Source organism: Chiloscyllium plagiosum, chromosome 6 (assembly GCF_004010195.1).
Source record: "Chiloscyllium plagiosum isolate BGI_BamShark_2017 chromosome 6, ASM401019v2, whole genome shotgun sequence".
NCBI classification, from domain to species: Eukaryota; Metazoa; Chordata; class Chondrichthyes; order Orectolobiformes; family Hemiscylliidae; genus Chiloscyllium; species Chiloscyllium plagiosum.
Window position 1 is genome coordinate 45,200,046 of NC_057715.1, and position 27,117 is coordinate 45,227,162.

Below are 27,117 nucleotides of genomic sequence, written 5' to 3' on the forward strand. Positions count from 1 at the left end.
TCAAGCTCCCACAGAACCAAGATATTTAGTTTTAGCTTTCAACAATTGCTGGGGTCTTGAAATGGTGGATCTCTTATTTCTTTCTTTGTTACTGCTGAAAGCTGGGGTGCTCTTCATGTTGCTAGTTTTGCATGTGAGACAATCTATGTTACTGAATTTGCCTTTGCCAAGGGTTTTTATGGGATGTTATATAACTATAGTGTAAAAATAAAGTCTTGCTTAAAGTTGAGGAGTTTGACCAATTGAATTGCATCTGGAATGTAGTGCCTTAGAAAAAGTTAGGGTCTACGCTATCTTCTTAATGTATTTTGAGGGGGTTTGGTCTGGTCCATAAGACATTGAGGGCTCTTGTCAGGATCAAACTCTGTAATTCCAGGTTGGGTTTAGGATGATTGGACTCCAAGGCAGTGAGTGGTGAGCGTTGGTGTTCTCTCCTTGGGTGTTGAAATTGGCAGTTTAACAAGGGTGTGTCTTGTGTAGTAATAGCTCACTCAGTCACTAAGAGTTTTCTGGGCCTGGAAGAGCTTACTTTAAGAGTTTTACAGAAAGTGAGCAAGGCAAAGCTTTTGGAAATGGCAGACAAGCTGGTGTTGAGGTTGTCTTTGTGCAAACAGGGGAGATAATTGCAGCAATAACTTGACAGTTCCGACTGCCAGAAATACCTTGAGAATCTTTGGAAATGGCTAAAATTCAATTGCAAATGAAGCAGCATGATATGAAAAGGAAATGAAACAGTTTGAATTACAATTGCAAAGAGCAGAAAAGCAGAAGAGAGAATAGCTCTGGCAACATTTCAACTTTTATATTGTCAGCAATATGTCTAAAACAAGTTTTTAGAGAAATTTAAGGCTTAGAATTCCATGCTCTTTAGATGGAGCTTATTGTTGCAGCCAATCATTCAGCATGACAAAATGTAATTGCAGACGCGTTGTCACAATTTTCATGAAGGAGTACAGAGGCATTCAGTGGCAGGAAAAAATAGACTGGAATGGACGATAGTGGTGAATGTTTGTATGCTTAGAGTCAATGTAATGTATATGTATTGCAGAGTATTTAGAGTGTAAGGCTAAAGATTTTTTTAAAAATCAAGCCATCTTTGTATATTAAGTATATAGCCTTGACACTAACTTTTTCTTATTTTAAATGTAAATGAAAGGTGTTGCATTCTTGATGCAATTTGATTGGTCCAGCTACTTGACTTTAAGTAAAACACACTTTATTTGTGTTTTTATTGGGGGGGGGGGGAGGTGTGACGTTAGAATCAGGGAATCCCTACAATGTGGAAGCAGACCAGTTGGACCATCAAGTCCACACTGACCCTCTGAAGAGCATCCCACCCAGACAAAGCCTCTACCCTATCCCTGTAATTCCACATTTCCTATGACTAATCCACCTAACCTTCATATCCCTGGACACTATGGGCAATTTAGCATGACCAATCCACCTAACCTGTACATCTTTGCATTGTGGAAGGAAATTTGAGCACCTTGTGGAAACCCAAACAGACAAGGGGAGAGTGTGCAAACTCCACACAGTAACCTTTGGGTGGAATTAAACCTGGCTCCATGGTACTGTGATGCAGCGTGCCAGCCACATGGCTTTACGAGGTATATTTTATCCTGTATTATTTTAAGAAGAAAGATTGAAATGGAGGTGCCAAGCAAGAAAGTTTAAATTAGAGGTGGTGAATGGTCTGCTCTAAGCTAATAAAGCAAGTAGCTTATGAGGCCTAGGGTTTTTTTTTAAAAAGTTAGAACAATAGAAACAGCCTGATTGATGGGGTCAAGCTTCCATAGAAACAATATTTCAGTTTTAGCCTTCAGAAGTTACAGGTATCTTGAAGCTGGATATGGAAGCTCTTATTCCTCTCTCTGTTAAAAGCTGGGGTTCTCTTCCTGCTGCTAAATTTGCATGTGAGACTATCTATTTTACTGAATTTGCCTTTGCTAAGGATTTGTGTATGGGATGTTCCTATATGGGAACAGTTAATTAGAAGCAGGTAATATATATTATTTTGTAGGTATTTTGATAGTTACAGTTAAGCCAATTCCTTTATTTTTATTTTGTCTGTATTTCAACTGTAGTGTAAAAATAAAGTGTGTTTTACTTAAAGTCAAGTAGCTGGACCAATCAAATTGCATCAAGAATGCAACACCTCACATTTACATTTAAAATAAGAAAAAGTTAGTGTCAAGGCTATATCCTTAATATACTTTGATCCATAACAGAAAGGAACATAACAACACTGTTGTGAAATGAATCAAGAAGTACAGTTTATTTCACACACTGTTAGACAAAGGAGGGTTGGGGTACTTCATAAAACAGGCATGCTCACACATATACAGAGAGAGAACAAATCAAAAAGGATAATGATTATTAATTAGCAACAATTTAAGTACAAGATAATGTTGATGCTTTAAGACTCCAAAAGTCTAAAGCTGGAATTAGAAACCTGGAATTTCTTCATGGGGGTGCTTGATTATCGAGATAGCAAAACAGGAGTTGCAAAGTCTTATCTCTTTAAAAAAATCTCTTTAAAGGTTGTCTGTGGGATATTACTGAAATGTAATTTCTACTTTGCTGTTTTGACAAAAGACACTTGATTACTTACAGGGACCATAAATGCAGGTAGTTGAATAGTTTTTACAGGGCTTTTTCTTTGTAGGCCACAGCTAGGAGTTCTGACATGATTGGTTTATGAAGCAATGTTGGCCCCTTAACTGACTGCTATTTCAACACTGTATGGTTAAAAGATATTTGGGTTCAGTACATTGAAGTAATGTTGGCATCACTGGCTAGACCAGCATTCACTGCCATCCCTAATTGCCCAGAGGGAAGTTAAGAGTCAACCACAATCTGTAGGTCTGGACTCATAGGTTGGCTAGACCAGGTTAGGACAGCAGATTTCCTTCCCTAAAAGGATATTAGTGAACCTGTTGGGTTTTTATGACAATCCACAAACATCATTAGGCTAGCTTTATAATTTCAGATTTTTATTGAATTAAAATTTCACTGTCTATCATGGTAGGATTCAAACTCTTGTCACGAGAACATTATTCTAGGCCTCTGGATTACTAGCGCAGTGACAATATCACATAGCCACCACTTCCCCTACCTTTCACTGATTTCACAAAAGTTGCCTCAAACTGTGGTCATGTGCCCAAAACAGCCATTTCAGGTTCTTCTTAAAAGTTACTTTAGTCCATGGACATCCCGGATATTAAAACTCTGACGATCAGTCTTAAATATTAGTAATCCATTCTTGCTCTGTTCACAACACTTTATATTCCACTACTTCTTCCCTGATTACACTTGGTCTAACCTTAGTAATAGAGTCATAGAGATATACGGCACAAAAACAAACCCTTCAGTCCAACTCACCCATGCTGACCGGTGGTCCTAAATAAATCTAGTCCATTTGCCAGCATTTGGCCCTTCTCCCTCTAAACCTTTCTTATTATTAGTCAATCTTGCGCAATCCAAAATGCACAGCCTACAATACAAAAAATATGACATGTCAATGGCCAGAAATACATCTCTCATTATCCTGAGCAGAACTTTCAGCTCCCACTTTGTGTGAGGTCAAAAGTTTTGCTATTTTTCCCTAATTCATATTCCTTGAATTCCAATTTTTTTCCCCCTAGATTCCGAATTAAACACAAATCCTGCATAGATCAAGAATTAAATCATAAATCTCTAAACTGAGCATAGCTGAACCTTGTTCTTTGTCGCTCAACTCTCAATTTCAAGGCTGGATTTTTCCTGCCTCCTATGCTGGAAGCTGAGTGGTCAGATAAATGCTAAATAAGGCAGGCCACATCTATTGAATTGCATGCCATTTCTCCAATAGCAGGAAAACTGCTGGATGGCATTTTCAGCCTGAGACATAGGAACATATGAAATGGAGGAATAATAACCCTTTGAGCCCAGGGGTTCAGAGTCCATGAGGGAAATTAGTTCAGAGGCATTGTGTTCCTGTTAGAGTGATGGGTAAAATTGGTAAAATTAGGAACAATGGATGAATAAAGATATGGAGGTTCTAGTCACAAATAAAAGAGCATCCTATTTAGATACAGACAACTTGGTTCAATTGAATCACTTAATCAATATACGGAGTGTAGAGGCATTCTTAAGAAAGAACTCAGGAAGGCAAAGGGGGTATATGAGATAAAATTGGCAGATAATGTTAAGGATAATCTAAAGAGATTCTACAAATATATTAAGAGCAAGAGGGTAACTAGAGATAGGGTAGGGCCCTTTAAAGATTGAGGAGGTCGTCTTTGTGTTGAACCCAGGAGATGGCAAAGTTACTAAATAAATATTTTGTTTCAGTTTTTACTGTGGAGAAAGAAATGGTGGCTAAGAACACAGGGAAATAGATGTTGAACTTTTAAAAACAGTTTACAATACAGAAGTAGTATTCTGGGTCTTTGAGAATATAAGTCTCCAGGACCTGATCTAATGTATTCTAAAGCATAGTGGGAAGTAAACAGGGAGAAAATTTCAAGATCCCTTGCCGAAATATTTGCATCATCTATAAAAACAGATGAGTTGCCTGATGACTTGAGGGTGACTAAACGTGGAATAATTGAATCCCTACAGTGTGCAAACAGGCAATTTGGTCCAGCAAGTCCACACTGACCCTCTGAAGAGTATCCCACTCAGACCCAGTCCCTTACTCTATTACTCTACATTTCCCCTGACTAATGCACCTAACCTACACACTCCTGAACACTATGAGCAATTTAGCATGGCCAATTCACCTAACTTGCACAGCTTTGGACTGTGGGAGGAAACCGGGACACCTGGAGGAAATCCACACACACAGGAAGAATGTGCAAACTGCCTTGCTTCAGAAGGGTTGTAAGGAGAAACTAGGGAACTACAGACCTGTGGTCTGATTTCAGTTGTGGGTAAATTGTTGGCGGTGATTTAAAAAGATAGGATTTATTGACATTTAGAGAGGCAAATACATAAGGGATAGTAAGCATGGGTTTGTGCAAGAAAAAAAACATGTCTCACGAATGATTGAATGTTTTGAGCAAGTTAACAAAAAAAACTGATGACAGCAGAGCAGTAGACGTTGCGCATTTGGACTTTAGTAAAGCCTTCGACAAGTTCCTCACATAGACAGATTAATAAAGTTAGCTCACATGGGATTCAGGGTGGGTTTGTCAATTGGATACATAATGGCAAAAAACAGAGAATGGTGGTGGAGGGATGCTTTTTGGACTGGAGGCATGCCACCAGCATTGTTCTACAGGGATCGGTTCTGGGTTCTCTTTTGCTTGTCATTTATATTGATGAATGGATGAGAACATAGAAAGTAAGGTTAGTAAGTTTGCAGATGACACCAAAATTGGTGGCATTGTGTAGAACATTTTCTAAAATTACAAAAGGATCTTGATCAAATGGGTCAATGGGCTGAAAAATTTGTCCAATGTGTGCAAGAGAGTTTCTTGACACAGTATGTAGATACACCAACACGAGGGGAGGCCACAATGAATTTGGTTCTGGGTAATGAATCCGGCCAGGTGTTAGATTTGGAGGTAGGTGAGCACTTTGGTGATAGTGACCACAATTCAGTTTTGTTTACTTTAGCAATAGAAAGGGATAGGTATACACCAGAGGACAAGAGCTACAGCTGGGAGAAAGGCAATTATGATGCGATTAGGCAAGATTTAGGATACATACCAAGGGGAAAGAAACTGCAGGGGATAGGCACAATTGAAACGTGGAGTTTATTCAAAGAACAGCTACTGCATGTCCTTGATAAGTATGCACCTGTCAGGCAGGGAGGAAGTGGTTGAGTGAGGGAGCTGTGGTTTACTAAAGAAGTTGAATCTCTTATCAAGAGGAAGAAGAAAGTTTATGTTAGGATGAGATGTGAAGGCTCACTTAGGTGCTTGAGAGTTAGACGTTAGCCAGGAAATACCTAAAGAGAGAGCTTAGAAGAGCCAGGAGGGGACATGAGAAATCACTGGCAGAGAGAATCAAGGAAAAACCTAAAGCTTTTTATAGGTATATCAGGAATAAAAGAATGACTTGAGAAAGATTAGGGCCAATCAAGGACAGTAGTGGGAAGTTGTGCGTGGAGTCCAAGGAAATAGGAGAAGTGCTAAATGAATATTTTTTGTTGGTATTCACACTGGAAAAAGATAATGTTGTCAAAGAGGATACTGAGATACAGGCTACTAGACTAGATGGGATTGACATGTTAGCAATTCTGGGAAGTGTGAAAATATATAAGTCCCCTGGGCCAGATGGAATTTATTCTAGGATTCTCTGGGAAGCCAAGGAGGAGATTGCAATGCCTATGGCTATGATCTTTATATCGTCATTATCTAGAGGAATAGTGCCAGAAGACTGCGGGACAGCAAATGTTGTCCCCTTGTTCAAGAAGTGGAGTAAAGACAATCCTGGTAATTATGGAGCAGTGAGCCTTGGTTGTGGGTAAAGTGTTGGAAGAGGTTAAAAGAGAGAGGATTTATAATCATCTAGAGAGGAATAAGTTGATTAGGAATAGTCAACATGGTTTTGTGAAGGATAGGTCCTGCCTCACAATTATTGAGTTCTTTGAAATGGTGACCAAACAGGTGGATAAGGGTAAAGCGGTTGATGTGGTGTATATGGAATACAGTAAAGCATTTGATAAGGTTCCGCACGGTAGGCTATTGAAGACATGGGATTGAGGATGGTTTAGCGGTTTGGATCAGAAATTGGCTAAATGAAAGAAGATAGAAGGTGGTGGCTAATGGGAAATGTCATCCTGGAGTTTAGTTATTAGTGGTGTACCACAAGAATCTGTTTTGGGTCCACTGCTGTTTGTCATTTTTATAAATGACCTGGATGAGGGCGTAGAAGGATGGGTTAGTAAATTTGTGAATGACACCAAGGTTGGTGAAGTTTTGGACAGTGCCAAAGGATGTTGCAGGCTACAGAGAGACATAGATAAGCTGCAGAGCTGGGCTGAGAGGTGGCAAATGGAGTTTAATGTGGTAAAGTGTAATGTGATTCACTTTGGAAGGAGCAACAGAAATAAAGAGTGCAGGGCTAACGGTAAGTTCTTAGCAATGTAAATGAACTGAGAGATCTCGGTGTCCATGTACATAGATCTCTGAAAGTTGCCATCCAGGCTGACAGGGTTGTTAAGAAGGCATATGGTATGTTAGCGTTTATTGGTCGAGGGATTGAGTTTTGGCCCATGGGCTCATGTTGCAGCTGTACAAAACTCTGGTGCAGCCACACTTGGGGTATTGCATACAGTTCTAGTCACTGTGTTATAGCAAGGGTGTGGAAGCTTTGGAAAGGGTTCAGAGGCGATTTATTAGGATATGGCCTGGTATGGAGGGATGGTCTTATGAAGAAAGGCTAAGGGACTTGAGGCTGTTTTCATTAGATAGAAGAAGTTTGAGAGGTGACTTAATTAAGACATATAAGATGCTCAGAAGATTAGGTAGGGTGGACAGTGAGAGCCTTTTTCCTCGGATGGTAATGGCTAGCCTGAGGGGACATAGCTTTAAATTGAGGGGTAATAGATAAAGTTCAGGTGTCAGAGATAGTTTCTTTCCTCAGAAAGTAGTAGAGGCATGGAACCCACTGTCTGCAACAGTAGTAGACTTGCTAACTTTAAGGGCATTTAAATAGTCATTGGATAAATACATGGATGAAAATGGAATAGTGTAAGATCGATAGGCTTCAGATTGGTTCCACAGGTCGGCATAACATTGAAGGCCGAAAGGCCTGTACTGTGCTGTAATGTTCTATGTTCTAAAATGGCAGATTGAGTTCAATCTGGATAAATGTGAGGTATTCCATTTTGGTACAACAAACGGGGTTAGGACTTAAAAAATTTATGGTAGGACCTTGGGTGGTATGGTGGTATAGAGGAACCTAGGGGTTCAGGTACATAAGTTTTTGATTTTGTGTCATATATGGGTAAGGTGGTTGAAAAGGCGTTTAGCACATTTGACTTCATTGCTCAGTCCTTTGAGCTTATGGTTGGGAAGTCATGTTATAATGTACAGGACATTGGTGAGGACTCTTCTGGAATACCATGTCCAGTTCTGGTCACCCAGTTATAGGAAAGATATTATTAAGCTGGACAGAGTTCAGAAAAGATCTACCAGGATTTTACTGCATATGGAAGGTTTGAGTTACAAGGAAAAACTGGATAGATTGGGACTTTTGTCGCTGTAGGAAAGGAGGTTGAGAGGCGACCTTATGAGCGGTATAAATATAGTTAACGGCAGGTAGCTTTTCCCTAGGATGGGGGAATTTTAAGACACATTTTTAAGGTGAGAGGAGATAGATTTAAAAAGGATGTTAGAGGCAAATGTTTTACACAGAGGATGGTTTGCGTGTGGAATGAACCTGAGGAAGTGGTGGATGTGGGCACAATTACAATGTTTAATAGACATTTGGATAAGTAGATGAATAGGAAAGGTTTGGAGGGATTACAGGACAGAAGCAGGCAGATAGACTAGATAAATTTGGGATTATGGTTGGACCAAAGCGTCTATTTCTGTGTTGGTTGGCTGTATGACTCTAATTCATTTGCAGGTGGAGTTTTAAATTGCAGGGAGAAATCAAACATCTTTGAGAAGCAAAGGGATCTGAGTGTCCAAGTGCATGAATAACAAAAAGGTACAGCAAGTAATTAGGGAAACAAATAGAATGTTATCATTTATTGCAAGGGGAATTGAATACAAAACTAGGAAGGTTATGCTTCAGCTATACAATGCACTTATGATACTACATCTGAGGTATTGTGCATGGTATTGGTCATTTTATTTAAGGAAGGATGTACGTGCTTTGAAAGCAGTTTAGATAAGGTTAGGTGAACTGGCATTGCTAGATTGCCCATAGTGTTCAGGGATGTGTTGGTTAGGTGCATTAATAGGGGTAAATATAGAGTAATAGAGTAGGGGAATGGGTCTGGGTGTGTTACTCTTTGGAGGGTCGGTTGTGGACTTGGTGGGCCAAATGGCTTGTTTCCAGACTGTAGGGATTCTATGATTTTATGATACCAAACTAATGCCTGGAATGGATGTTTGTGTATTGAGGAAAGATTGGACAGGCCAGGGTTTATCTGCTGGAGCTTAGATGACCAAGAGGTGACTTGATTGAAACATATAAAATCCTGAGGGCATTTGACAGGGTAGATGTGGAGAGGATATGTCCGCTGGTGGGATCATTGTTTAAAAGTAAGAAATTTAAACAGTCATTAGGTGAAATTTTTCTCACAAAGCCATCAGCCTTTGGAACTGTCTCCCTGAAAAGGTGGCGGAAGTAAAGTCCTTAAATATTTTTAAGGCTGATTTGAATATTATTGTTAAGAAAGGCAATGCAAGGTTGTCAGAGGTAGGGGGAGGGTGGATTTGAGATTACAATCAGATTAGCCATGATTTTATTAAATAGTGGAGTAGATTAAAGGAGCTGAATGGTTTCATTCTGCTTTTCCTCTATGTTTGCATTAACATTGCAGGGAGGAATCAAACAGCATATAGGACACACAATATGATACAGTGATGATATTGTCAGTACATCTGTTAAAGCAATTGTGGTATGGTGATAGTGAGATGTATCACAACATTCCCCTATTTCTAATGATAAACATTCATCCCAGACAAATGTTAATAAGAAATCCCTTCTGTCAGCCAAAACTTCTAGCAATCAACAGCGTCCACCCAAAAAAATCCCTCCTCCCATTTTGGATGTTGTCGTTTCGCCAGCACTTGTGGATATGGCGTCATTCTGAAATACTAAAGCAATTTACTTTGTTATGAGCTTCAGTATGTTTAGCCCTCTCCCTGTAGCCTACTAACTGCCCCCAACTCTCTTCAATCTCTTTTCAATATGTTGACATAGACAAGAACACATTAGGAGACAGGTTAATCCTACTGGAATGGATGAGAAGGGTTGGATGCTAGAAATTCATAGTCAAAGATCTATTTCCTTGTTACCCTTGGTTACCAGGTAAAGACTTCCTCCTACTCTGACTTCTGGAAACCAGTAATGAAGGAACGAGGGCAACAAAGGACCTTCTCTCACCCTGAATGATGAAACTTAATCATAGTCAAAAGAAATTGAATTAAAGAATTTCAAACACTCTCTAAAACTTAGGATTGTTAAGCCAACTGTTTATCAACCAATGTCAACACCACCAGGAATCTCCACAGTAATGGCAGTAACAATTATGGTCTTTGTAGTAATTCAAAGACTGAATTACTCACTGATCTTTCCGTTTGTGGGTGAGTCCCGAACCAGAGGACAAAGTTTAAAAATAAGGGGTAGGCTACTTAGAACAGAGTTGAAGAGAAACTTCTTCACCCAGAGAGTGGTGGGTGTATGGAATGCTCTGCCCCAGAAGGCTGTGGAGGCCAAGTCTCTGGATACTTTCAAGAAAGAGTTGGATAGAGCTCTTAAGGATAGTGGAATCAAGGGTTATGGGGATAAGGCAGGAACAGGATACTGATTGAGGATGATCAGCCATGATCATCATGAATGGTGATGCTGGCTCGATGGGCAGAATGGCCTACTCCTGCACCTATTGTCGATTGTCTATTTATCTGTATTTGTTTTTCTTAAACTTTTAAACTTATTAAACTTGATTCCTATTTCTAACTTTTGTTCATGGGTACTATGTTGCTAATTCTTCCTGTGTTAAAAATGGACACTCTTTTTTATTTCTGTTCATTTAAAAAAGCCAGGTCAAATTGAATCTCGATGGTAGACTAATGGAGAAAGTGAAGTCATATGGTGTGCAGGATGTTCTAGCTAGGTGGATAAAGAACTGATTGAGCAACAGGAGACAAACAGTAGTAGTTGAAGGGAGTTTCTCGAAATGGAGAAAGGTGACCAGTGGTGTTCCACAGGCGTCAGTGTTGGGGCCATTATTGTTTGTAATATACATAAGTGGTCTGGAAGAGGGCACTGTTGGTATGATCAGCAAGTTTGCAGATGACACGAAGATTGGTGGAGTAGCAGAAAGCATAAGGGGCTGTCAGAGAATACAGGAGGATATAGATAGACTGGAGAGTTGGGCGGAAAAGTGGCAGATGGATTTCAATCCTGACAAATGTGAGGTGATGCATTTAGGCAGACTAATTCTAGAGTGAATTATGCAATGAACGGAAGAGCCTTGGGAAAAGTTGATGGGCAGAGAGATCTGGGAGTGCAGGTCCATTATACCCTGAAGGTTGCTACACAGGTGGATAGAGTGGTCTAGAAGGCATATGGTATGCTTACCTTCATTGGGTTTTGAGTCTAAGAGCTGGCAAGTCAAGTTAACATTGTACAAGACATTGTTTAAGCTGCATTTAGAATACTGTATACAGTTCAGGTCGCCACATTACCAAAAGGATGTGGACACTATGGAGAGGGTGCAGAGAAGGTTTACGAGGATGTTGCCTGGTATGGAAGGTGCTAACTATGAAGGAAGGTTGAGGAGGTTAGGTTTATTTTCACTAGAAAAAAGGATATTGAGGGGGACCTGATTGAGGATTATAAAATCCTGAAGGGTATAGACAGGGTGGATAGAAACAAGCTTTTTCCCAGGGTGAAGGATTCAATAACGAGAGGTCACGCTTTTAAGGTGAGAGGTGGAAAGTTTAAGGGGGATACACGCGGCAAGTACTTCATACAGAGGGTGGTGGGCGTTTGGAACGTGTTGCCAGCAGAGGTGGTAGAGGCAGGCACGGTAGATTCATTTAAGATGCAAATGGGTAAATGCATGAGTAGGTGGGGAGTAGAGGGATACAGATGATCAAGAATTGACCGACAGGTTTAGACAGTACAGTTGGATCGGCTCAGGCTTGTAGGGCTGAAGGACCTGTTCCTGGGCTGTAAATTTTCTTTGTTCTTTGTTCTTTCTTTGTAACATAAATTAATTTGGGTCTAAGAGACAAATAGCCACAAGGGAATAGATCTCTTAAAACTAAACGTATTGCAGCCTATGCAGGGGGTGGGTGAATAAAGAAGGGGAACAAGCTCATCCTTCCTAACCCCAGAGCAATGGCAGTTTGGGGAATTCCATTTGGAACCATGACAGATTTCAGAACCTCACCCTGGGTAGGCCATAATTTGAACCCACAAATGAAACTAAAGAATTGAAGTGTGTAAACTGTGTCTTCAAAACTCTCAAGGAAGAATAATTCCAAAAGGGCCTGTTGACTTAGCACTGCTACGGCAGAGAAATGTCTGCATTTGATGCCAAAGTGTTGCCAGCAGAATTAGGGAAGTACTTTTGAGGATCTAAATGTTCTGTTCTTCAAACAGATAAAAGATTTAGCAATCCACTTGGGCTTAACATTTTGCCTGAAAACCATAATGCTCAAACATTGAATTCCCTACCAGTCAACTTCTTAATATTGAAACATATAGGAGAAGCTGAAATCTCCAAAGAGGCCAGTATCCCCTCACCAAGTCACTCTTTATTTACATGTGGAGAGTCCTTATCACTGATCTTGTTATCTCAGAGCCAGCTCTCAGTCCCTCTGCCACTCCTGTTTATATCTGTTAGCCAAATCTACCTAATTAGAGCAGATTAGCAGCTCCAGTCAGGGAACTCATACTACCAGGTACACCTGGCTGACCTCATTAAGATCAATACATCCCTCTCCCTAAGTCAAAGAACATAGGCTGGTTCTTATTTTTGTAGCTTGTCCTGGGGTATTTTAGCATCAGATCAGATTTCCTCCAATTTTGCCTCTAAAATGGGTGGTGTGTAGTGCACAGTAGCTTGCCTCTTGCACCCAAAGCATCTTGGAAGGAATTCATTCTCCTCATCTCCTGGGGCATCATGGCGGCTTAGTCGTTAGCACTGCTATCTCACAGTGCCAGGGGCCTGGGTTCAATTACACCTTTGGGCGACTGTCTGTGTGGAGTTTGCACATTCTCCCTGTGTCTGCGTGGATTTCCTCCAGGTGCTCCAGTTTCCTCCTACAGTCCAAAGATGTGCAGGTTATGTGGGTTAGCCATAGGAAATTCAGTGTTACAGGGATAGGGTTGGAGTGAATCTGGGTGGGATGCTCTTCAGAGGGTCAGTATAGACTCAATGGGCTGAATAGCCATCTTCCACACTGTAGTGATTCTATAATTGAGCAGGCAAAGGCGTCCTGGCAGTGACATCTGCCAAGTCCATCTCAGACTACAAGATATCCTCAACACTTGACAGAGAGGGAGAGCCCATGAGTTTCGGTGAAGTCAAAAAGGCAGTTGAGGAGCTGGGCACATTTTGCTCCTGCACGGTTCGCGAGTTTGCAACTTTCTTATGGTCCACATGTTTGTTCAGGACCATCGCATCTACCCAAGCTTCATATCTGACACTAGATTAGAGTGTTGCTGGAAAAGCACAGCAGGTCAGGCAGCATCCAAAGAGCAGGAAAATTGACATTTCGGGTGAAAGCTCTTCATCAGGAATCCTGATGAAGGGTTTTTACCCGAAACATCGATTTTCCTGCTCCTCAGATGCTGCCTGACCTGCTGTGCTTTTCCAGCATCACTCTAATCTAGACTCTGATTTCCAGCAACTGCAGTCCTCACTTTTGCCTAGTTCATATCTGACACTACTACTATCGCTAGCAGTGCATACCACACACCCACCAATATTTGTGTAAAGAACCTACCGCTGACATCTCCCTAAGCCTTCCTCCAATCACCTTAAAATTATGCCCCCTTATGATAGCCATTTCTGCCCTAGGAAAAGTCTCTGTATATTCATTCAATCCATGCCTCTCATCATCTTGTACACCACTATCATGTCACCTCTCATCTTTCTTCGCTCCAATGAGAACGGTCAAGAGTGTGGTGCTGGAAAATTCCTAATGAATGGCTTTTGCCCGAATTGTTGATTCTCCTGCTTCTCGGATGCTGCCTGACCTGCTGTGCTTTTCCAGCACCACACTCTCGACTCTGATCTCCAGCATCTGCAGTCCTCACTTTTACCAATGAGAAAAGCATTAGCTCACTCAACCGTTCTTCATTAGACATGGCCTCCATTCCAGGCAGCATCCTGGTAAATCTCCTCTGCACCTTCTCAACAGCTTCCACATCCTTCCTATAATGAGGCAACCAGAACTGAACACAATATTCCATGTGGGGTCTAACCAGAGCTTTATAGAGCTGCATTATAACCTCCCAGCTCTTAAACTCAATCTCCCTGCTAATGAAAGCCAACATACTATATGCCTTCTTAACAACCCTATCGACTTGGCTGGCAACTTTGAAGGATCTATGGACATGGACCCCAAGATCGCTCTGTTCCTTCACACTGCCAAGAATCCTATCTTTAACCCTGTAATCTGCATTCAAATTCGACCTTCCAAAACGAATCACTTCACAATTTCCCAGATTGAACTCCATCTGCCACTTCTCAGCCCAGCTCTGCATCCTGTCAATGTCCTGTTGCAACCTTCAACATCCCTCCACACTATCCACCACTCCACCAACCTTTGTGTCATCAGTAAACTTACTAACCCACCCTTCCACTTCCTCATCTAAGTCATTTATAAAAATCACAAAGACCAGAGGCCCCAGAACAGACCCCTGTGGAACCCACTCGTCACCGAGCTCCAGGCTGAATAATTTCCACCTGCTACCAAACTCTGTCTTTTATGGGCCAGCCAATTCTGTATCCAGATAGTCAAATTTCCCTGTATCCCATGCCTCCTTACTTTATGAATGAGCCTACCATGGGGAACCTTATCAAATGCCTTGCTAAAGTCCATGTACACCATATCCACTGCTTTACCCTCAACAATTATTTTTTAACATATTCCCATAGATCTCAATAAGGAGTGTTAGGCATGACCTGCCCCTCACAAAGCCATGCTGACTTTTTCTAATTAAACTATGGTTTTCCAAGTAATCATAAAACCTGTCTCACAGAATCCTCTCCAATAATTTTGCCCACCATGACATAAGACTGATTGGTCTGTAATTCTCAGGATTATTCGTATTCCCTTTCTTGAACAAGAGAATAACACTTGCCATCCTCCAGTCATCTGGCAGTACTCCAGTGGACAGTGAGAATGCAAAGATCATCACCAAAGGCGCAGCAATCTCTTCTCTTGCATCCTGTATGAACCCTGGGAAAATCCCATCTGGCCCAGGGGACTCATCTATCCTTACGTTTTTCAAAATTTGTTTCACGCTGCCCTTACAAACATCAAGGTCCCCCTCAGTACTGAATAGTGAAGCAAAGTATTTATTAAGAACCTCCCCTACCTTCTCCAACTCCAGGCACAAGTTCCATCCACTATCCCAGATCAGCCCTACCCTCACTCTGGCCATTCTCTTGTTCCTCACATAAGTCTAGAGTGTCTTGGGATTTTCCTTAATCCTACCCGCCAAAGCTTTTTCATGCCCCCCTCTATCTCTCCCAAGATCATTCTTCAGTTCCTTTCTGGCTACCTTTTAACCCTCTAGAGGCATGTCTGATCCTGGCCTCCTCAACCTGAAGTAAACTTCCTTCTTCCTCTTGGCTAGATGTTTCACATCTCTTGTCACCCAAGGTTCCTTCACCCTACCATTCCTTCCTTGCCTCAGTGGGACAAACCTATCCAGCACTCGCAGAAAGTGCTCCCTAAACAACCTCCATATTTCTGTCATGCATTTTCCTGAGAATATCTGCTCCCAATTTAGGCACCTCAGTTCTCCCATCGCCACCAGCTTTTTCAGGTTTTCCAGGATCGTCCAAAGTCTGATATTATCAGCTGTGACTAGAAGTGTGTCCAGAAATGTAAACCTGTAACAGACTCTTCCAGTGGTGGTACCACTGGTGGTGTATCTGTCAGCAGGAGGCAGCTCCATGCATCCACATTGTTACTTGGCCTCCCGGATGGTGCTCCAATTTGTAATTATAAGCACTTAGTCATTAGAGCCCACTGCTGAATTCAGCCTGAAGCTATGGGTGATGCTGTTTTGTCCTCTATAAGTGGTTCTACCAATGGTTTGACGTCTGCTATTATTACAAACTTACATCCATAAAAGGTGTTAAGGAAACCTCCTGACTTCAAAGATAATCGCCAAACCTTCCTTCTGTATCTGGACATATTTATGCTCTGCATTAGCCAAAGTCCTGGATGCAAACGCACTTTGGCGTTCCTCTTCATTGGGCCACTTATAAGCTAATACTACACTGATGCTGTACAGGGAGGCATCACATATCAATACCAGTTCTCACTTGGGATCATAGTGTGCCAATACCTTTGAGATAATAGCTATTTCTTCACTTCCCTGAAGGTTACGTCTTGGCAACAAGATCATTTCTAAGGCTGACTCTTTTTCAATAGCAGATGTATGGGTGCAAAGATGGAGGCCAGGTTATGTGTGAACTTTCTCTAATAATTCACCAGCCCAAGGAAAGACCAAAGCTCCAGTACAAGCTGGGAGCCAGAACACCTTTGATCGCCCTCAGTTTATCTTCCAATAAGTGTAACCCAGTGTTGTTAACTCTGTAGCCCAAGTGAGTCACTTGGGGTGTCTGGAACACACATATTTCCCTTCTAAGGCACATGTTGCCCCGGGAGAAATACCTTAGGACTATGTCCAAGTTTTCCAAGTGTTCCTTATTGATCTTCCCTGTTATTAGCTCGTCATCTGGGTAAATGGAGATCAAGGATAGATGTTGTAAAATGTTCACCATTGTCCCCTGAAAAATTGCACAGTCTGACGGTATCTTAGATCTTGTATATAGGTACAAACCTTTATTGGTATTTATTGTAGCGTACTTCTGGGAATCCTCATCTAAATGAAATTGCAGTTGCAAGTACACAGGGCTCATGTCCAGCTTTGTGAAGACAGCCCCCTGCCAGCTTTGCATAAAAATCTTCTATGTGAGGGATTGGGTATTCATTCAGCTGCGCAAAGCAGTTTACCATTTGTTTGAAATCCCCACAAAGGCAAAGCACCCATTGATAATCGATATGATTGCTGCTAACCATTCTGCAAACCACACCAGTTTGATGATCCCTGCGCTTCTGATTCCTTTCTCTACTTTTGCCCATAAGACAAATGGCACTGGGTGGACCTTGCAGAGTCATGGAATTGTTTCCTAGCCAACATGTAAGGTGGCTTTGGTTCCTTTAATAGTGCCTAGCCTCGAAAGTCCTGGAAACCTTCTGGGTATTTAATTAGTACTTCACCCAGGCAGCCATTTTCTAATCAAAAATATTGAGCCAATCTAAGTGAATCTTTCTCAACTAATTTCACCTCATCAAGCTTGGGCCCAAGCCTTTTACTGCAGTGGTAACTGAACCAGCTGCTTCTCATAAGAGAATGGAACCAATGTTGCACCCTTAATCTGTCAAGGTTCCCTGGTACAGTTTCTAGCTTAGCCAAGTGCAAACATAAGAGCTGGAGACACAAGAGAATTTTGCTAAAGGTTGGTTCTGCGATCACCGAAATAGCAGCACTGGTACTGCCTCAGAATTAAAGGAAGTTTGGGTTTTAATGTCCCTTAACTAAATATGTCAACTCTTTAAAGATTTTAGCATCTTGTACCTCAGGTAAAGTTAGGCTTCTAATAACAGAAAACGTTGCAAGATCACAAGCTGTCAGGGAATTACTTGTTGCTTTTCATCTGCTCCATTGTCATTCGCCTGGGAAAAAAAGCGTTCTTTCCACATACTGGGCCCAGTCTCCGATGGTAGGATCAAATAAGTCAGTCTTCCCAAACAATAGCATGATTGCCAAAAATGTTTACCCCAACACAAAGATGATACAAAGAACAAATTTCTTCAGGGGGGTGTGTACTTCTCATTTCCACTGAAATAACTCCACAGAAGCTGGTAACCCATCACCAATTCACTCTTTATTTACATGTGGCGAGTTCTGACACCATATAGACATAGGAGCAGAAATGAGGTCATTCGACCTATCAAGTCTGCTCTGCCATTCAATCATAGTTGATAGGTTTTTAAACACCATTTTCCCACAACTTTTCTTCCTCTTGGCAATCAAGAACTTATCTATCTCTGTTTTAAATATACTCAATACCCTGATGTCCACAGCCTTCTGTGGTAATGAGTTCCACAGATTCACCATTCTCTGGCTGAATAAGTTTCTTCTTATCTTTATTCTGAAGGGTCTTCCTTTTATTCTAAGGCTGTATCCTCGAATCCTCGTCTCTCCTGCCAATAGAAATATCTTCCCAATGTCTACTCTGTCTAAACCTTTCAGTATTCTGTAAGTTTCAATCAAATCCCTCCTCATCTTTCTAAGCTCAACTGAGTATTATCCCAGAGTCCTCAAACATTCCTCATACTGATCCAGCCCTCAGAGTGAAAAGAAAGTCTGACACTCCTGTTTATATCTGTCAGCCAGAGCTCCATGATTGGATTGGATTAACAGCACCACTCAGGGAACTCATATTCCATGAAGTCCACTTGGCTGACCTCATTTCAATCACTGCAGATAAGGCCTCTCCCATAAGGCCTATCAACTAGGCCCAGAAAAACTAGCCAAGGTTCAGAAGAAGATTAACTGTGTGCGAGAGCACCAACCAAAGCAGCTGAACAGCTGGATCTCCCCAGATGTGCTTCTACACAAGCTGCAGACTCCACAAGGCTCTGCACTTACTACCAAAAAGTTAGTGCAATGACCAGTCCAAACTCCTAGTCAATGGGTAGGATAATTAGCTTCCATTACAAAAATATAATTGTTAAGAATGCGGGGAGGTTTCCTTGACTACCCAGGTGAAGGAGATTTCCATCTTCATAAGTCCAAATGGTTTATACCAAGGTGATGTCATGTTATTCAGAATCTGAAATGCCCCATCCACCTTTCAAAGTCTGATGGACCAGACAATAGCGGACTTACCTACCTCTACAGTGTACCTAGATAATATTCTAGTAGATAGCAACACCTGAGAATTGCATTAATAGCAACTGGAAGCTTTCTTCTGGAAAATACACTCTGTTATGCTAGTGGTCAATCTTACAAGGGTGAGTCTACCAAGGCCTTTCTAGGATATATTCTCGGTCACAGACATGTATTGCCTTCAGATGCAAAGTCTGAAGCTGTAGTAGTTATCCATCCCCACAACAAAATGGGAAATGTTGAGGGTCTTGGGGATATGTGCATTGTACCAAAGGTTTCTCCCAAAGTTCAACAGCAAAGGTGCTGCACCACTGATTAACCTACTACTGGAAAAACAAGGACTGAGAAATACAAAAATGCTTTTGAAAATCAGGAAGGTCATTTTAATAATGAGTCTGAGCTTGCAGCTCCAAACTTTAAACAAGTTTTTAATATAGCCATCAATAAGGGGGAAGATGAATCCAGAATAAAAGACCAGTCAGGTGCTTCTCCCAAAAAAAAGCAACAAATATCAAGGGTATTCCATAGGATAGAAGGAAACTGTCAGTTTGTTACTGGCTTTGAAACACTTTGAGACATATGTCTGTAATGGGTCAGAGAGACCAAAGTCTCTACAGATCATAACCTGTTAATTTTTGTGGAAAAGTTTAATACGAAGACAGCACATTACATTGGAGTTTGTTCCTCGAAGCATACCACATAAAGACCACTCATAATGCCGAGAAATCAAATGGGATCACAGACACCCTGTCCAGAACTTGGAGACACATTGAGAATTGAAAAGATAATATGTGTATGGGTCTTGTTTTACTCTTCTACACAGTCTTTTTTTCAATCTTTGCAATGAAATGGGAATCCTTGACACTGGCATTAGTATTAGCATTAATGAAATGCCAATTATCAACAATTACTGTTGACTAGAAACTGAACTGGACTTGATATATGAATACTGTGGCTACAAGAGCAGGTCGGAGGCTAAGAACACTGCAGAGAATAACTCAGGTCCTGTCTCTCCAAATGGCTGGGGTGGCTTGGATTCAGGAGCACCAACCACATATCTGACAGATCCTATTTTTAGTGGTGGGGCAAGAGCATGGGTCATGAGTCACAGACAGGAGCAACCTGAGTTCAGCAGGGCAATTTGAATTTAGATTAAAAGAGTTTAGGTACATAATTCTTTGAAGTTTGCATCACAGATAAACAGGGTGGTTAAGAAGGCTTTCATTGCTCAGACCTTTGAGCATAGGAGCTGGGACGTCACATTATGGTTGTACAGGGATATTGGCCAAGCCTCTACTGGAGTATTATCTGCAGTCTGGTCGCCCTGCTATAAGAAGGATATCATTAAATTGGAGAGGGTTCCAGAAATATTTATATCAATGCTGCTAGGAATGGAGGGTTTGAGTTGTAAAAAAAAAAGGCTGGATAGGCTGAGACGTTTTTCACTGGAGCTTAAGACCTTACAGAGATTAATAAAATCATAAGGGACATAGATAAGGTGAATAGCAAGGTTTTCTTTTCCGTAGGGTGGTGTGTTCAAACTTAGGGGGTCATACTTTAAGATGAGAGGAGAAAGTTTTAAAAACGGCATGAGGGGACTCTTTTTTAAGCATGGTCAGTGGCTTGTGTGTGGAATGAACTACCAGAGGAAGTGATGGATGCAGGTGCAGTTACATTTAAAATACATTTGGATAAGTACATGAATAGGAAATGTCTGCAGGGATATGGGCCAAACACAGGCAAGTGGAGGTGGTTCAGTTTGGGAACATGGTCAGCATGGACTAGTTGGACCGAAGGGTCTGTTTCCCTGCCAAATGACTCTATGATCTCCTTTTCGTTGTAGTAAAGGGACTGTCCTGCAGTGCGTGCACTTTTAGACATAAATGCTGGTGAAGCATGAATAAGGTCTGCAGAACTGCCAAGCTATGCAGTTATTTCAATCCGCAACTCTTTTAACAAGTAAAAATGTAGACTGCTTGGGTCCAAGAGAGTTGTTAGTAATCTGTTCTAGCATTTAAACACCTAATTGTTGACACTGTCCTAGACCTACCAAGAAGTCATTCTTTACACTTGCTGGTTTTCCACAACTTATAACTACTTCAGTGTGGCAGACATTCAAATTTCACAGTTTTACTATTTAAGTTTGTTCTTTATGGATTCTGTGTCTTTGATGTGGGTCTCTGAATACAAACCTGTTGCATAATGGATTAATTACTTGAGGGGATTTAAAGATTTGAATGCGTTTCCACATTCAAAGTTTTTGTCAATACAGACTTTCTGTCTTTTCTCCCACCTGTGTTTTTCAAGTTCAGGCCATGGATGTCTTCAGATTGATTTACTCTTAAAGGCAAAGTACTGCAGTAGTTTGCCATTATCTTCTGCAGGATGACTGATCCAGAAGACTCTTCCACTCTTAGTTCATGACATCAGGTGCATTGGAAGGAGTAACAAACTGACAATCAATCTGTTTGGCCACGTTACAAACACTGGTTTCATGGCCGACATGTGCTAATGTGCAACTCACACCTGGAATTGTTGTCTCAGGCTGGCCACTGACCAATGTTTGTAAAAGAGTAATGGTTGTAATAGATACTTAGATTTATTTTCCTCATCTCAACATGTCTCGTGAGGTCCATCCAGAGTGGATAGTGAATGAGTTAATATGGAGGTTATAAAATCAATGGGTGGTGGTAGTCATGGGTTGGTATGAATTTACATTAAATTGGCATTAAGCCAATTGTTATTGCTGGGGTCATGGGTTAGCATGGATGTGGCATGAAGAATTGGTGGCAGTGATAGTGGTGGGGGGGGAGAACAGTGATGTGTGTTTAAGTTATAACCTTGTTCAAGGCAATATTTTGCTGTGTTATTTTTAATTGAATTACTTAGTCCAAATTAGGTCCACAATCACAACTGTCCAAATTTAGAGCTCATGGGCAACTTTCAGGGAAATGCTGTCTGAAACATCTGTGACAAGATCAAATGGAACGTGTAGGATGGAGATGTGAAATAGTAAAGTATAGCAGATGGATCACCAATATACCAAAATGATCAGTTTGAAATTCAAGAAAGGATTCAATGCAACAACCCATTTTCCATTTTTTTAGCATTGGAAGCTAATAAATTGAACAAGCTGTGACAAACAACTCTGAATAGATATTGCATCCAGCAATGGAGGAATGAGATATTGCACTTTAAGTTAAAACAATATTGGATTCAAGGATAAGCTTTGAGATCTCCATTGTCCAAGCATCTTGGCAGCACATGTAATCTATTCTGAAGTGTTTTGGCTGCCTTCAAAGCAGAAATTTGTTGCAAAAATGTTATTTGCTTGCATATTATGGCATATGTATTAGATCAGACAACCTACCTGAAATGCTAGGATCATTTTACTAATCAAATTAGTAAGAACGAATTTTAGCAATAACTTCAAAATCTCGCAGGCAAGGAACCTTGCAAGCTTTATTCCGCTAATAGGTTACATTTTGCGAAAGTAAAGATCATGCAAATATTCTTACCGGACTGTTGCTTGCTGGACCTTCCTTTTCTGTCCCCCTGTTTGAAATATTCTGCATATGGAAGGAAAGAATAGTTTCTGCTTCTCCCTTCAGGACAGCTTCCGCAGCCCTACCATCAAAACAAAATTATCTCTTTTCAGTTATGAACACAAGTGTTAACGGAACAAAAATAGATGCTTAGAAAATAAATTAGAGGTGATTTTTATTTCTTGAAGGTTGAGGATTAAACCAGTTCTGCCTCTGAAATTACTATTTGAATATTTGATCATTTCAACAAGATCTGGGAAAATGTGGTGATAAACAAAGAACAAAGAAAAAAATTACAGCATAGGAACAGGTGCTTCAGCTCTCAAAGCCTGCACTGATCCAAATCCTCTATCTAAACTTGTTGCCTATTTTCCAAGGATCTGTATCCCTCTGCTCCCTGTCAATTCATGTATCTGTCTAGATACATCTTGAATGACACTATCATTCCCTCTTCTACCACTCTGCTGGTAACATGTTCCAGGCACCCACCACTTTCTGCGTAAAGAACTTTCCACACATATCTCCCTTAAACTTTTCCCCTCTCATCCTGAACTCATGAACCCTAATAATTGAGTACCCCATTCTGGGAAAAGGTTTCTTGCTATCCACCCTGTCTATACCTCTCATGATTTTAGAGACCTCAATCAGGTCCATCCACAACCTCCATTTTTCTAATGAAAATAATCCTAATCTACTCAACCTCTCTTCGTAGCTAGTGCCCTCCAACCCAGGCATCATTCTGATGAACCTCCTCTGTACTATCTCCAAACCATCCACAGTCTTTCGGTAATGTGGTGACCAGAACTGCATTGTATTCCAAATGTGGCCGAACCAGAGTTGTACCCGTAACATGACCTGCCAACACATGTACTCAATACCACGTCCAATGAAGGAAAACATGCCGTATGCCTTTTTGATGACTCCATCAACCTGCATTGCCACCTTCAGGTTACAATGAACCTGAACACCCAGATCTCTCTGCACATCAATGTTCTGCAGGGCTTTTCCATTTAACATATAGTTCGCTGGATCTTCCAAAATGCATCACCTCGCATTGCCCAGATTGAACTCCATCTGCTGTTTTTTGGCCCAACTCTCCAATCTACCTATATTCTGCTGCATTCTGTGACAGTCCCCTTCACTATCTGCTACTCCACCAATCTTAGTGGCATCTGCAAACTTGCTAATCAGACTAGCTATACCTTCCTCCAAATCATTTATGTATATCACAAACAACAGCGGTACCAGCATGGATCCCTGTGGAATACCACTGGTCACAGGTCTCCATATTGAGAAACCCCCTTCCACTAGCACTCTCTGTCTTCTGTTGCCCAGCCAGTTCTCTATCCATCTGGCTAGTACACCCTGAACCCCATGCAACTTCACGTTCCCCATCAGGCTACCATGGGGAACCTTATCGAATGCCTTACTGAAATAGATATAAATGACATCCACAGCCCTTCCCTCATCAGTCAACTTTATCATTTCCTCAAAGAATTCTATTAAGTTGGTAAGACATGACCCTTCCTGCACAAAACTATGCTGCCTATCCAAATGTAAATAGATCCTATCCATCAGTATTTTCTCCAGCAGCTTCCCTCCCACTGACGTCAGGCTCACTTGTCGATAATTACCTGGATTATCCCTGCTACCCTTCTTAAAGCAAGGGGACAACATTAGCAATTTTCCAGTCTTCGAAGACTTCACCCATGTTCAATGATGCTGCAAAGGTATCTGTTAAAGCCCCCGCTATTTCTTCTCTTGCTGCCCTCAGTAATCTGGGATAGATCCCATCCAGACCTGGGGACTTGTCCATCTTAATGCATTTTAGAATACCCAATACTTTCTTCCTCATTATGCCAACTTGAGCTAGAGTAAACAAACATCTATCCCTAACCTCAACATCCATCATGTCCCTTTCCTCGTTAAACACCGACACAAAGTACTCATTAAGAATCTCACCCATTTTCTCTGACTCCATGTATAACTTCCCTTCTTAATGCTTGAGTGGGCCAGCCGTTTCCCTAGTTACCCCTTTGCTCCTTACATATGAATAAAAGGCTTTGGGATTTTCCTTAACCCTGTTTGCTAAAGATATTTCATTACCCCTTTTAGTCCTCTTAATTCCTCATTTCAGATTGGTCCTACTTTCCCAATGTTCTTTCAAAGCTTTGTCTGTTTTCAGTCACCTAGCCTTTATGCATGCTTCCTTTTTCTTCTTAACGAGTCTCACAATTTCACCTATCATCCATAGTTCCCTAACCTTGCCATTTCTATCCCTCATTTTCTCAGGGACATGTCTGTCCTGCACTCTAATCAACCTCTTTTTAAAAGCTTCCCACTATTCAATGTGGATTTACAGCTGCTCCCAATCTGCTTTCCCCAGCTTCTGCTGAATTTTGCTATAGTTGATCTTTCCCCAATTTAGCAATCTTCTTTTAGGACCAACCTTGTCTTTGTCCATGAATATTCTAAAATTTATGAAATTGTGATCACTATTCCCAAAGTAATCCCCTACTGAAACCTTTACTATGTGGCCAGGTTCATTCCCCAACACCAGGTCCAGTATGACCCCTTCCCGAGGTGGACTAATTACATACTGCTCTGTAAAACCCTCCTGGATGGTCCTTACAAATTCTGCTCAATCTAAACCTCTAACACTTAGTGAATCCCAGACAATGTTGGGAAAATTAAAATCTCCCATCAGCACCACCCTGTTGCTCCCACATTTTTCCATAATCTGTCTACATAATTGTACCTCTATCTCACGCTCGCTGTTGGGAAGTCTGTAGTATAACCCCAACATTATTACCTATTTCTGAGCTCTGCCCATGTGCCTCACTGCTCGAGTCCTCCACAATGCCCTCTCTCGACACAGCTGTGATATCCTCTCTGACCAGTATGCAACTCCTCCACCCCTTTTACCTCTCTCTGTATCCCACCTGAATCATCTATATCCTGGGATATTTAGTTGCCAATCTTGCACTTCCCTCAAGTCTCAGTAATAGCAAAAGCATCATACTCCCAGGTACAAATCCAAGCCCTAAACTCAAGTGATCTCTCATTATTTTTAATGCTGGAGCCTCGTACATAAAGAACTCAAACAGTCTTGTGTCCAGGTATTGATTAAAACTGTCTTTCAATCTCCCTACTACTATGATTTGAAGGGGTTCTTTAGCACGGCAGGTCTTGAGTCACTGCTGAAAATACCTATGTTTTGACAAAGTTTTTTGTTTGCAATCATCAAGACAATTCACAAGATAGTAATTTAGAGAAAAACTAATATTTATGCTGTGTGATTGGAGAGTGCTGACTGGTTGGAAAGTCTAATACATGGTGTTTAAGAACCAAAGCTTAAACCTAAGTATCTTAAAGCAATTCAAGTTTTGATGTCTTTAACACATTAGTGGATCATGTTTTTTGGAGGGGAAATTCAAAATCCCAATTAATTGAAACTAAGTTAACATCAGATTTAATGAAAAACAGGATCCACAGCAACTCAATTTAATAAAAACAGAAATTGGATTTGAAACAGGGAGGTTGTGGGGGGATGGGAAAATTGGATTTGATTCTTTGATTTATTCACCCCAATGTTTCAGCGTGATGACTTTCCAATAGGACTGGAATGATGTGCTGGTGTCACAGGATTTAAGCCAGTGCAAGGCAGGGGAAAAGGGAAAGATGTGAATGAACAAAAAGGAAGGTCCATGATAGGGGTCTGGATTTTATAAACTCACACTAGGGCTGTTTACAGTGGGATATAAATGAAGTGGTCACATGATTTCCTGATCTACTGGGTGCTGGTTCTATTTGGAAAGCTCACGGAAAGTCCACTGCTATTTATGATTTGAAGACAATGTTCAATACATGTAATATTGAGTAACTGCCAAGCCACCAGCAGTCCTTGAGGAGAAAGTGAGGTCTGCAGATGCTGGAGATCAGAGATGGAAATGTGTTGCTGGAAAAGCGCAGCAGGTCAGGCAGCATCTAGGGAACAGGAGAATCGACGTTTCGGGCATTAGCCCTTCTTCACCAGCAGTCCTTACCAACCACAATGCCAAATATAACAAAGTGCCATCAATGGTGATAATAGACACCTCCAACAGCTACAATCAGATTTCCCTTGGCTTCACCTTCCACTTCACCAACTTCCACATTCAAAAGTTCATTATCTAGCCATTCTGTTACCTCCTGTGTGTTATTGGCATCAGGCGTATCTTTCCACTGCCTCTCAGAATTCCAAAGGAATAGATCCTTTCATGACATGCCAGTCGACTCTATAATCACCTAAGATATCTCCTTCCCATGGCCTGGGACTTGCATAAACATACACAGAAGAGGCAACACTCTCACTTTCACCTCATCTCTCTCCCACAGTTGAAGATCTCAAGCTCTTATCTGTTTTCCAATTCAGCTCCTGATGTGGTCTGCTCTGCATTGACTGGATGACTGCTTTGCAAAATACCTTGTCCTAAGCAAGAATTCAAATTTCTAATCACTTGTCCATTTTACTTCTCCACTCCAGTCCCAATCTAACCTTTCCGTCCTTAGTCTACTGTACTATTCCAGGAGAAAGTGAGGACTGCAGAGGCTGGAGATCAGAGCTGAAAATGTGTTGCTGGAAAAGCGCAGCAGGTCAGGCAGCATCCAAGTAACAGGAGAATCGACGTTTCGGGCATAAGCCCTTCTTCAGGAATGAGGAAAGTGTGTCCAGCAGGCTAAGATAAAAGGTAGGGAGGAGGGTCTTGGG

At 41.2% G+C, this 27,117-nt stretch overlaps 1 protein-coding gene across 3 annotated transcripts in view; it reads right to left on the reverse strand.

Annotated features, from left to right (window-relative positions):
- Positions 1–27,117, reverse strand: part of bcl9 (BCL9 transcription coactivator) — a 175,372-nt gene that overhangs the window by 48,753 nt on the left and 99,502 nt on the right. For all 3 annotated transcript variants that reach the window (XM_043691452.1, XM_043691453.1, XM_043691454.1), the window contains one exon: positions 22,341–22,449. In XM_043691452.1, the coding sequence (XP_043547387.1) occupies positions 22,341–22,449 (109 nt within the window). The remainder of the gene's footprint in view (positions 1–22,340; positions 22,450–27,117) is intronic.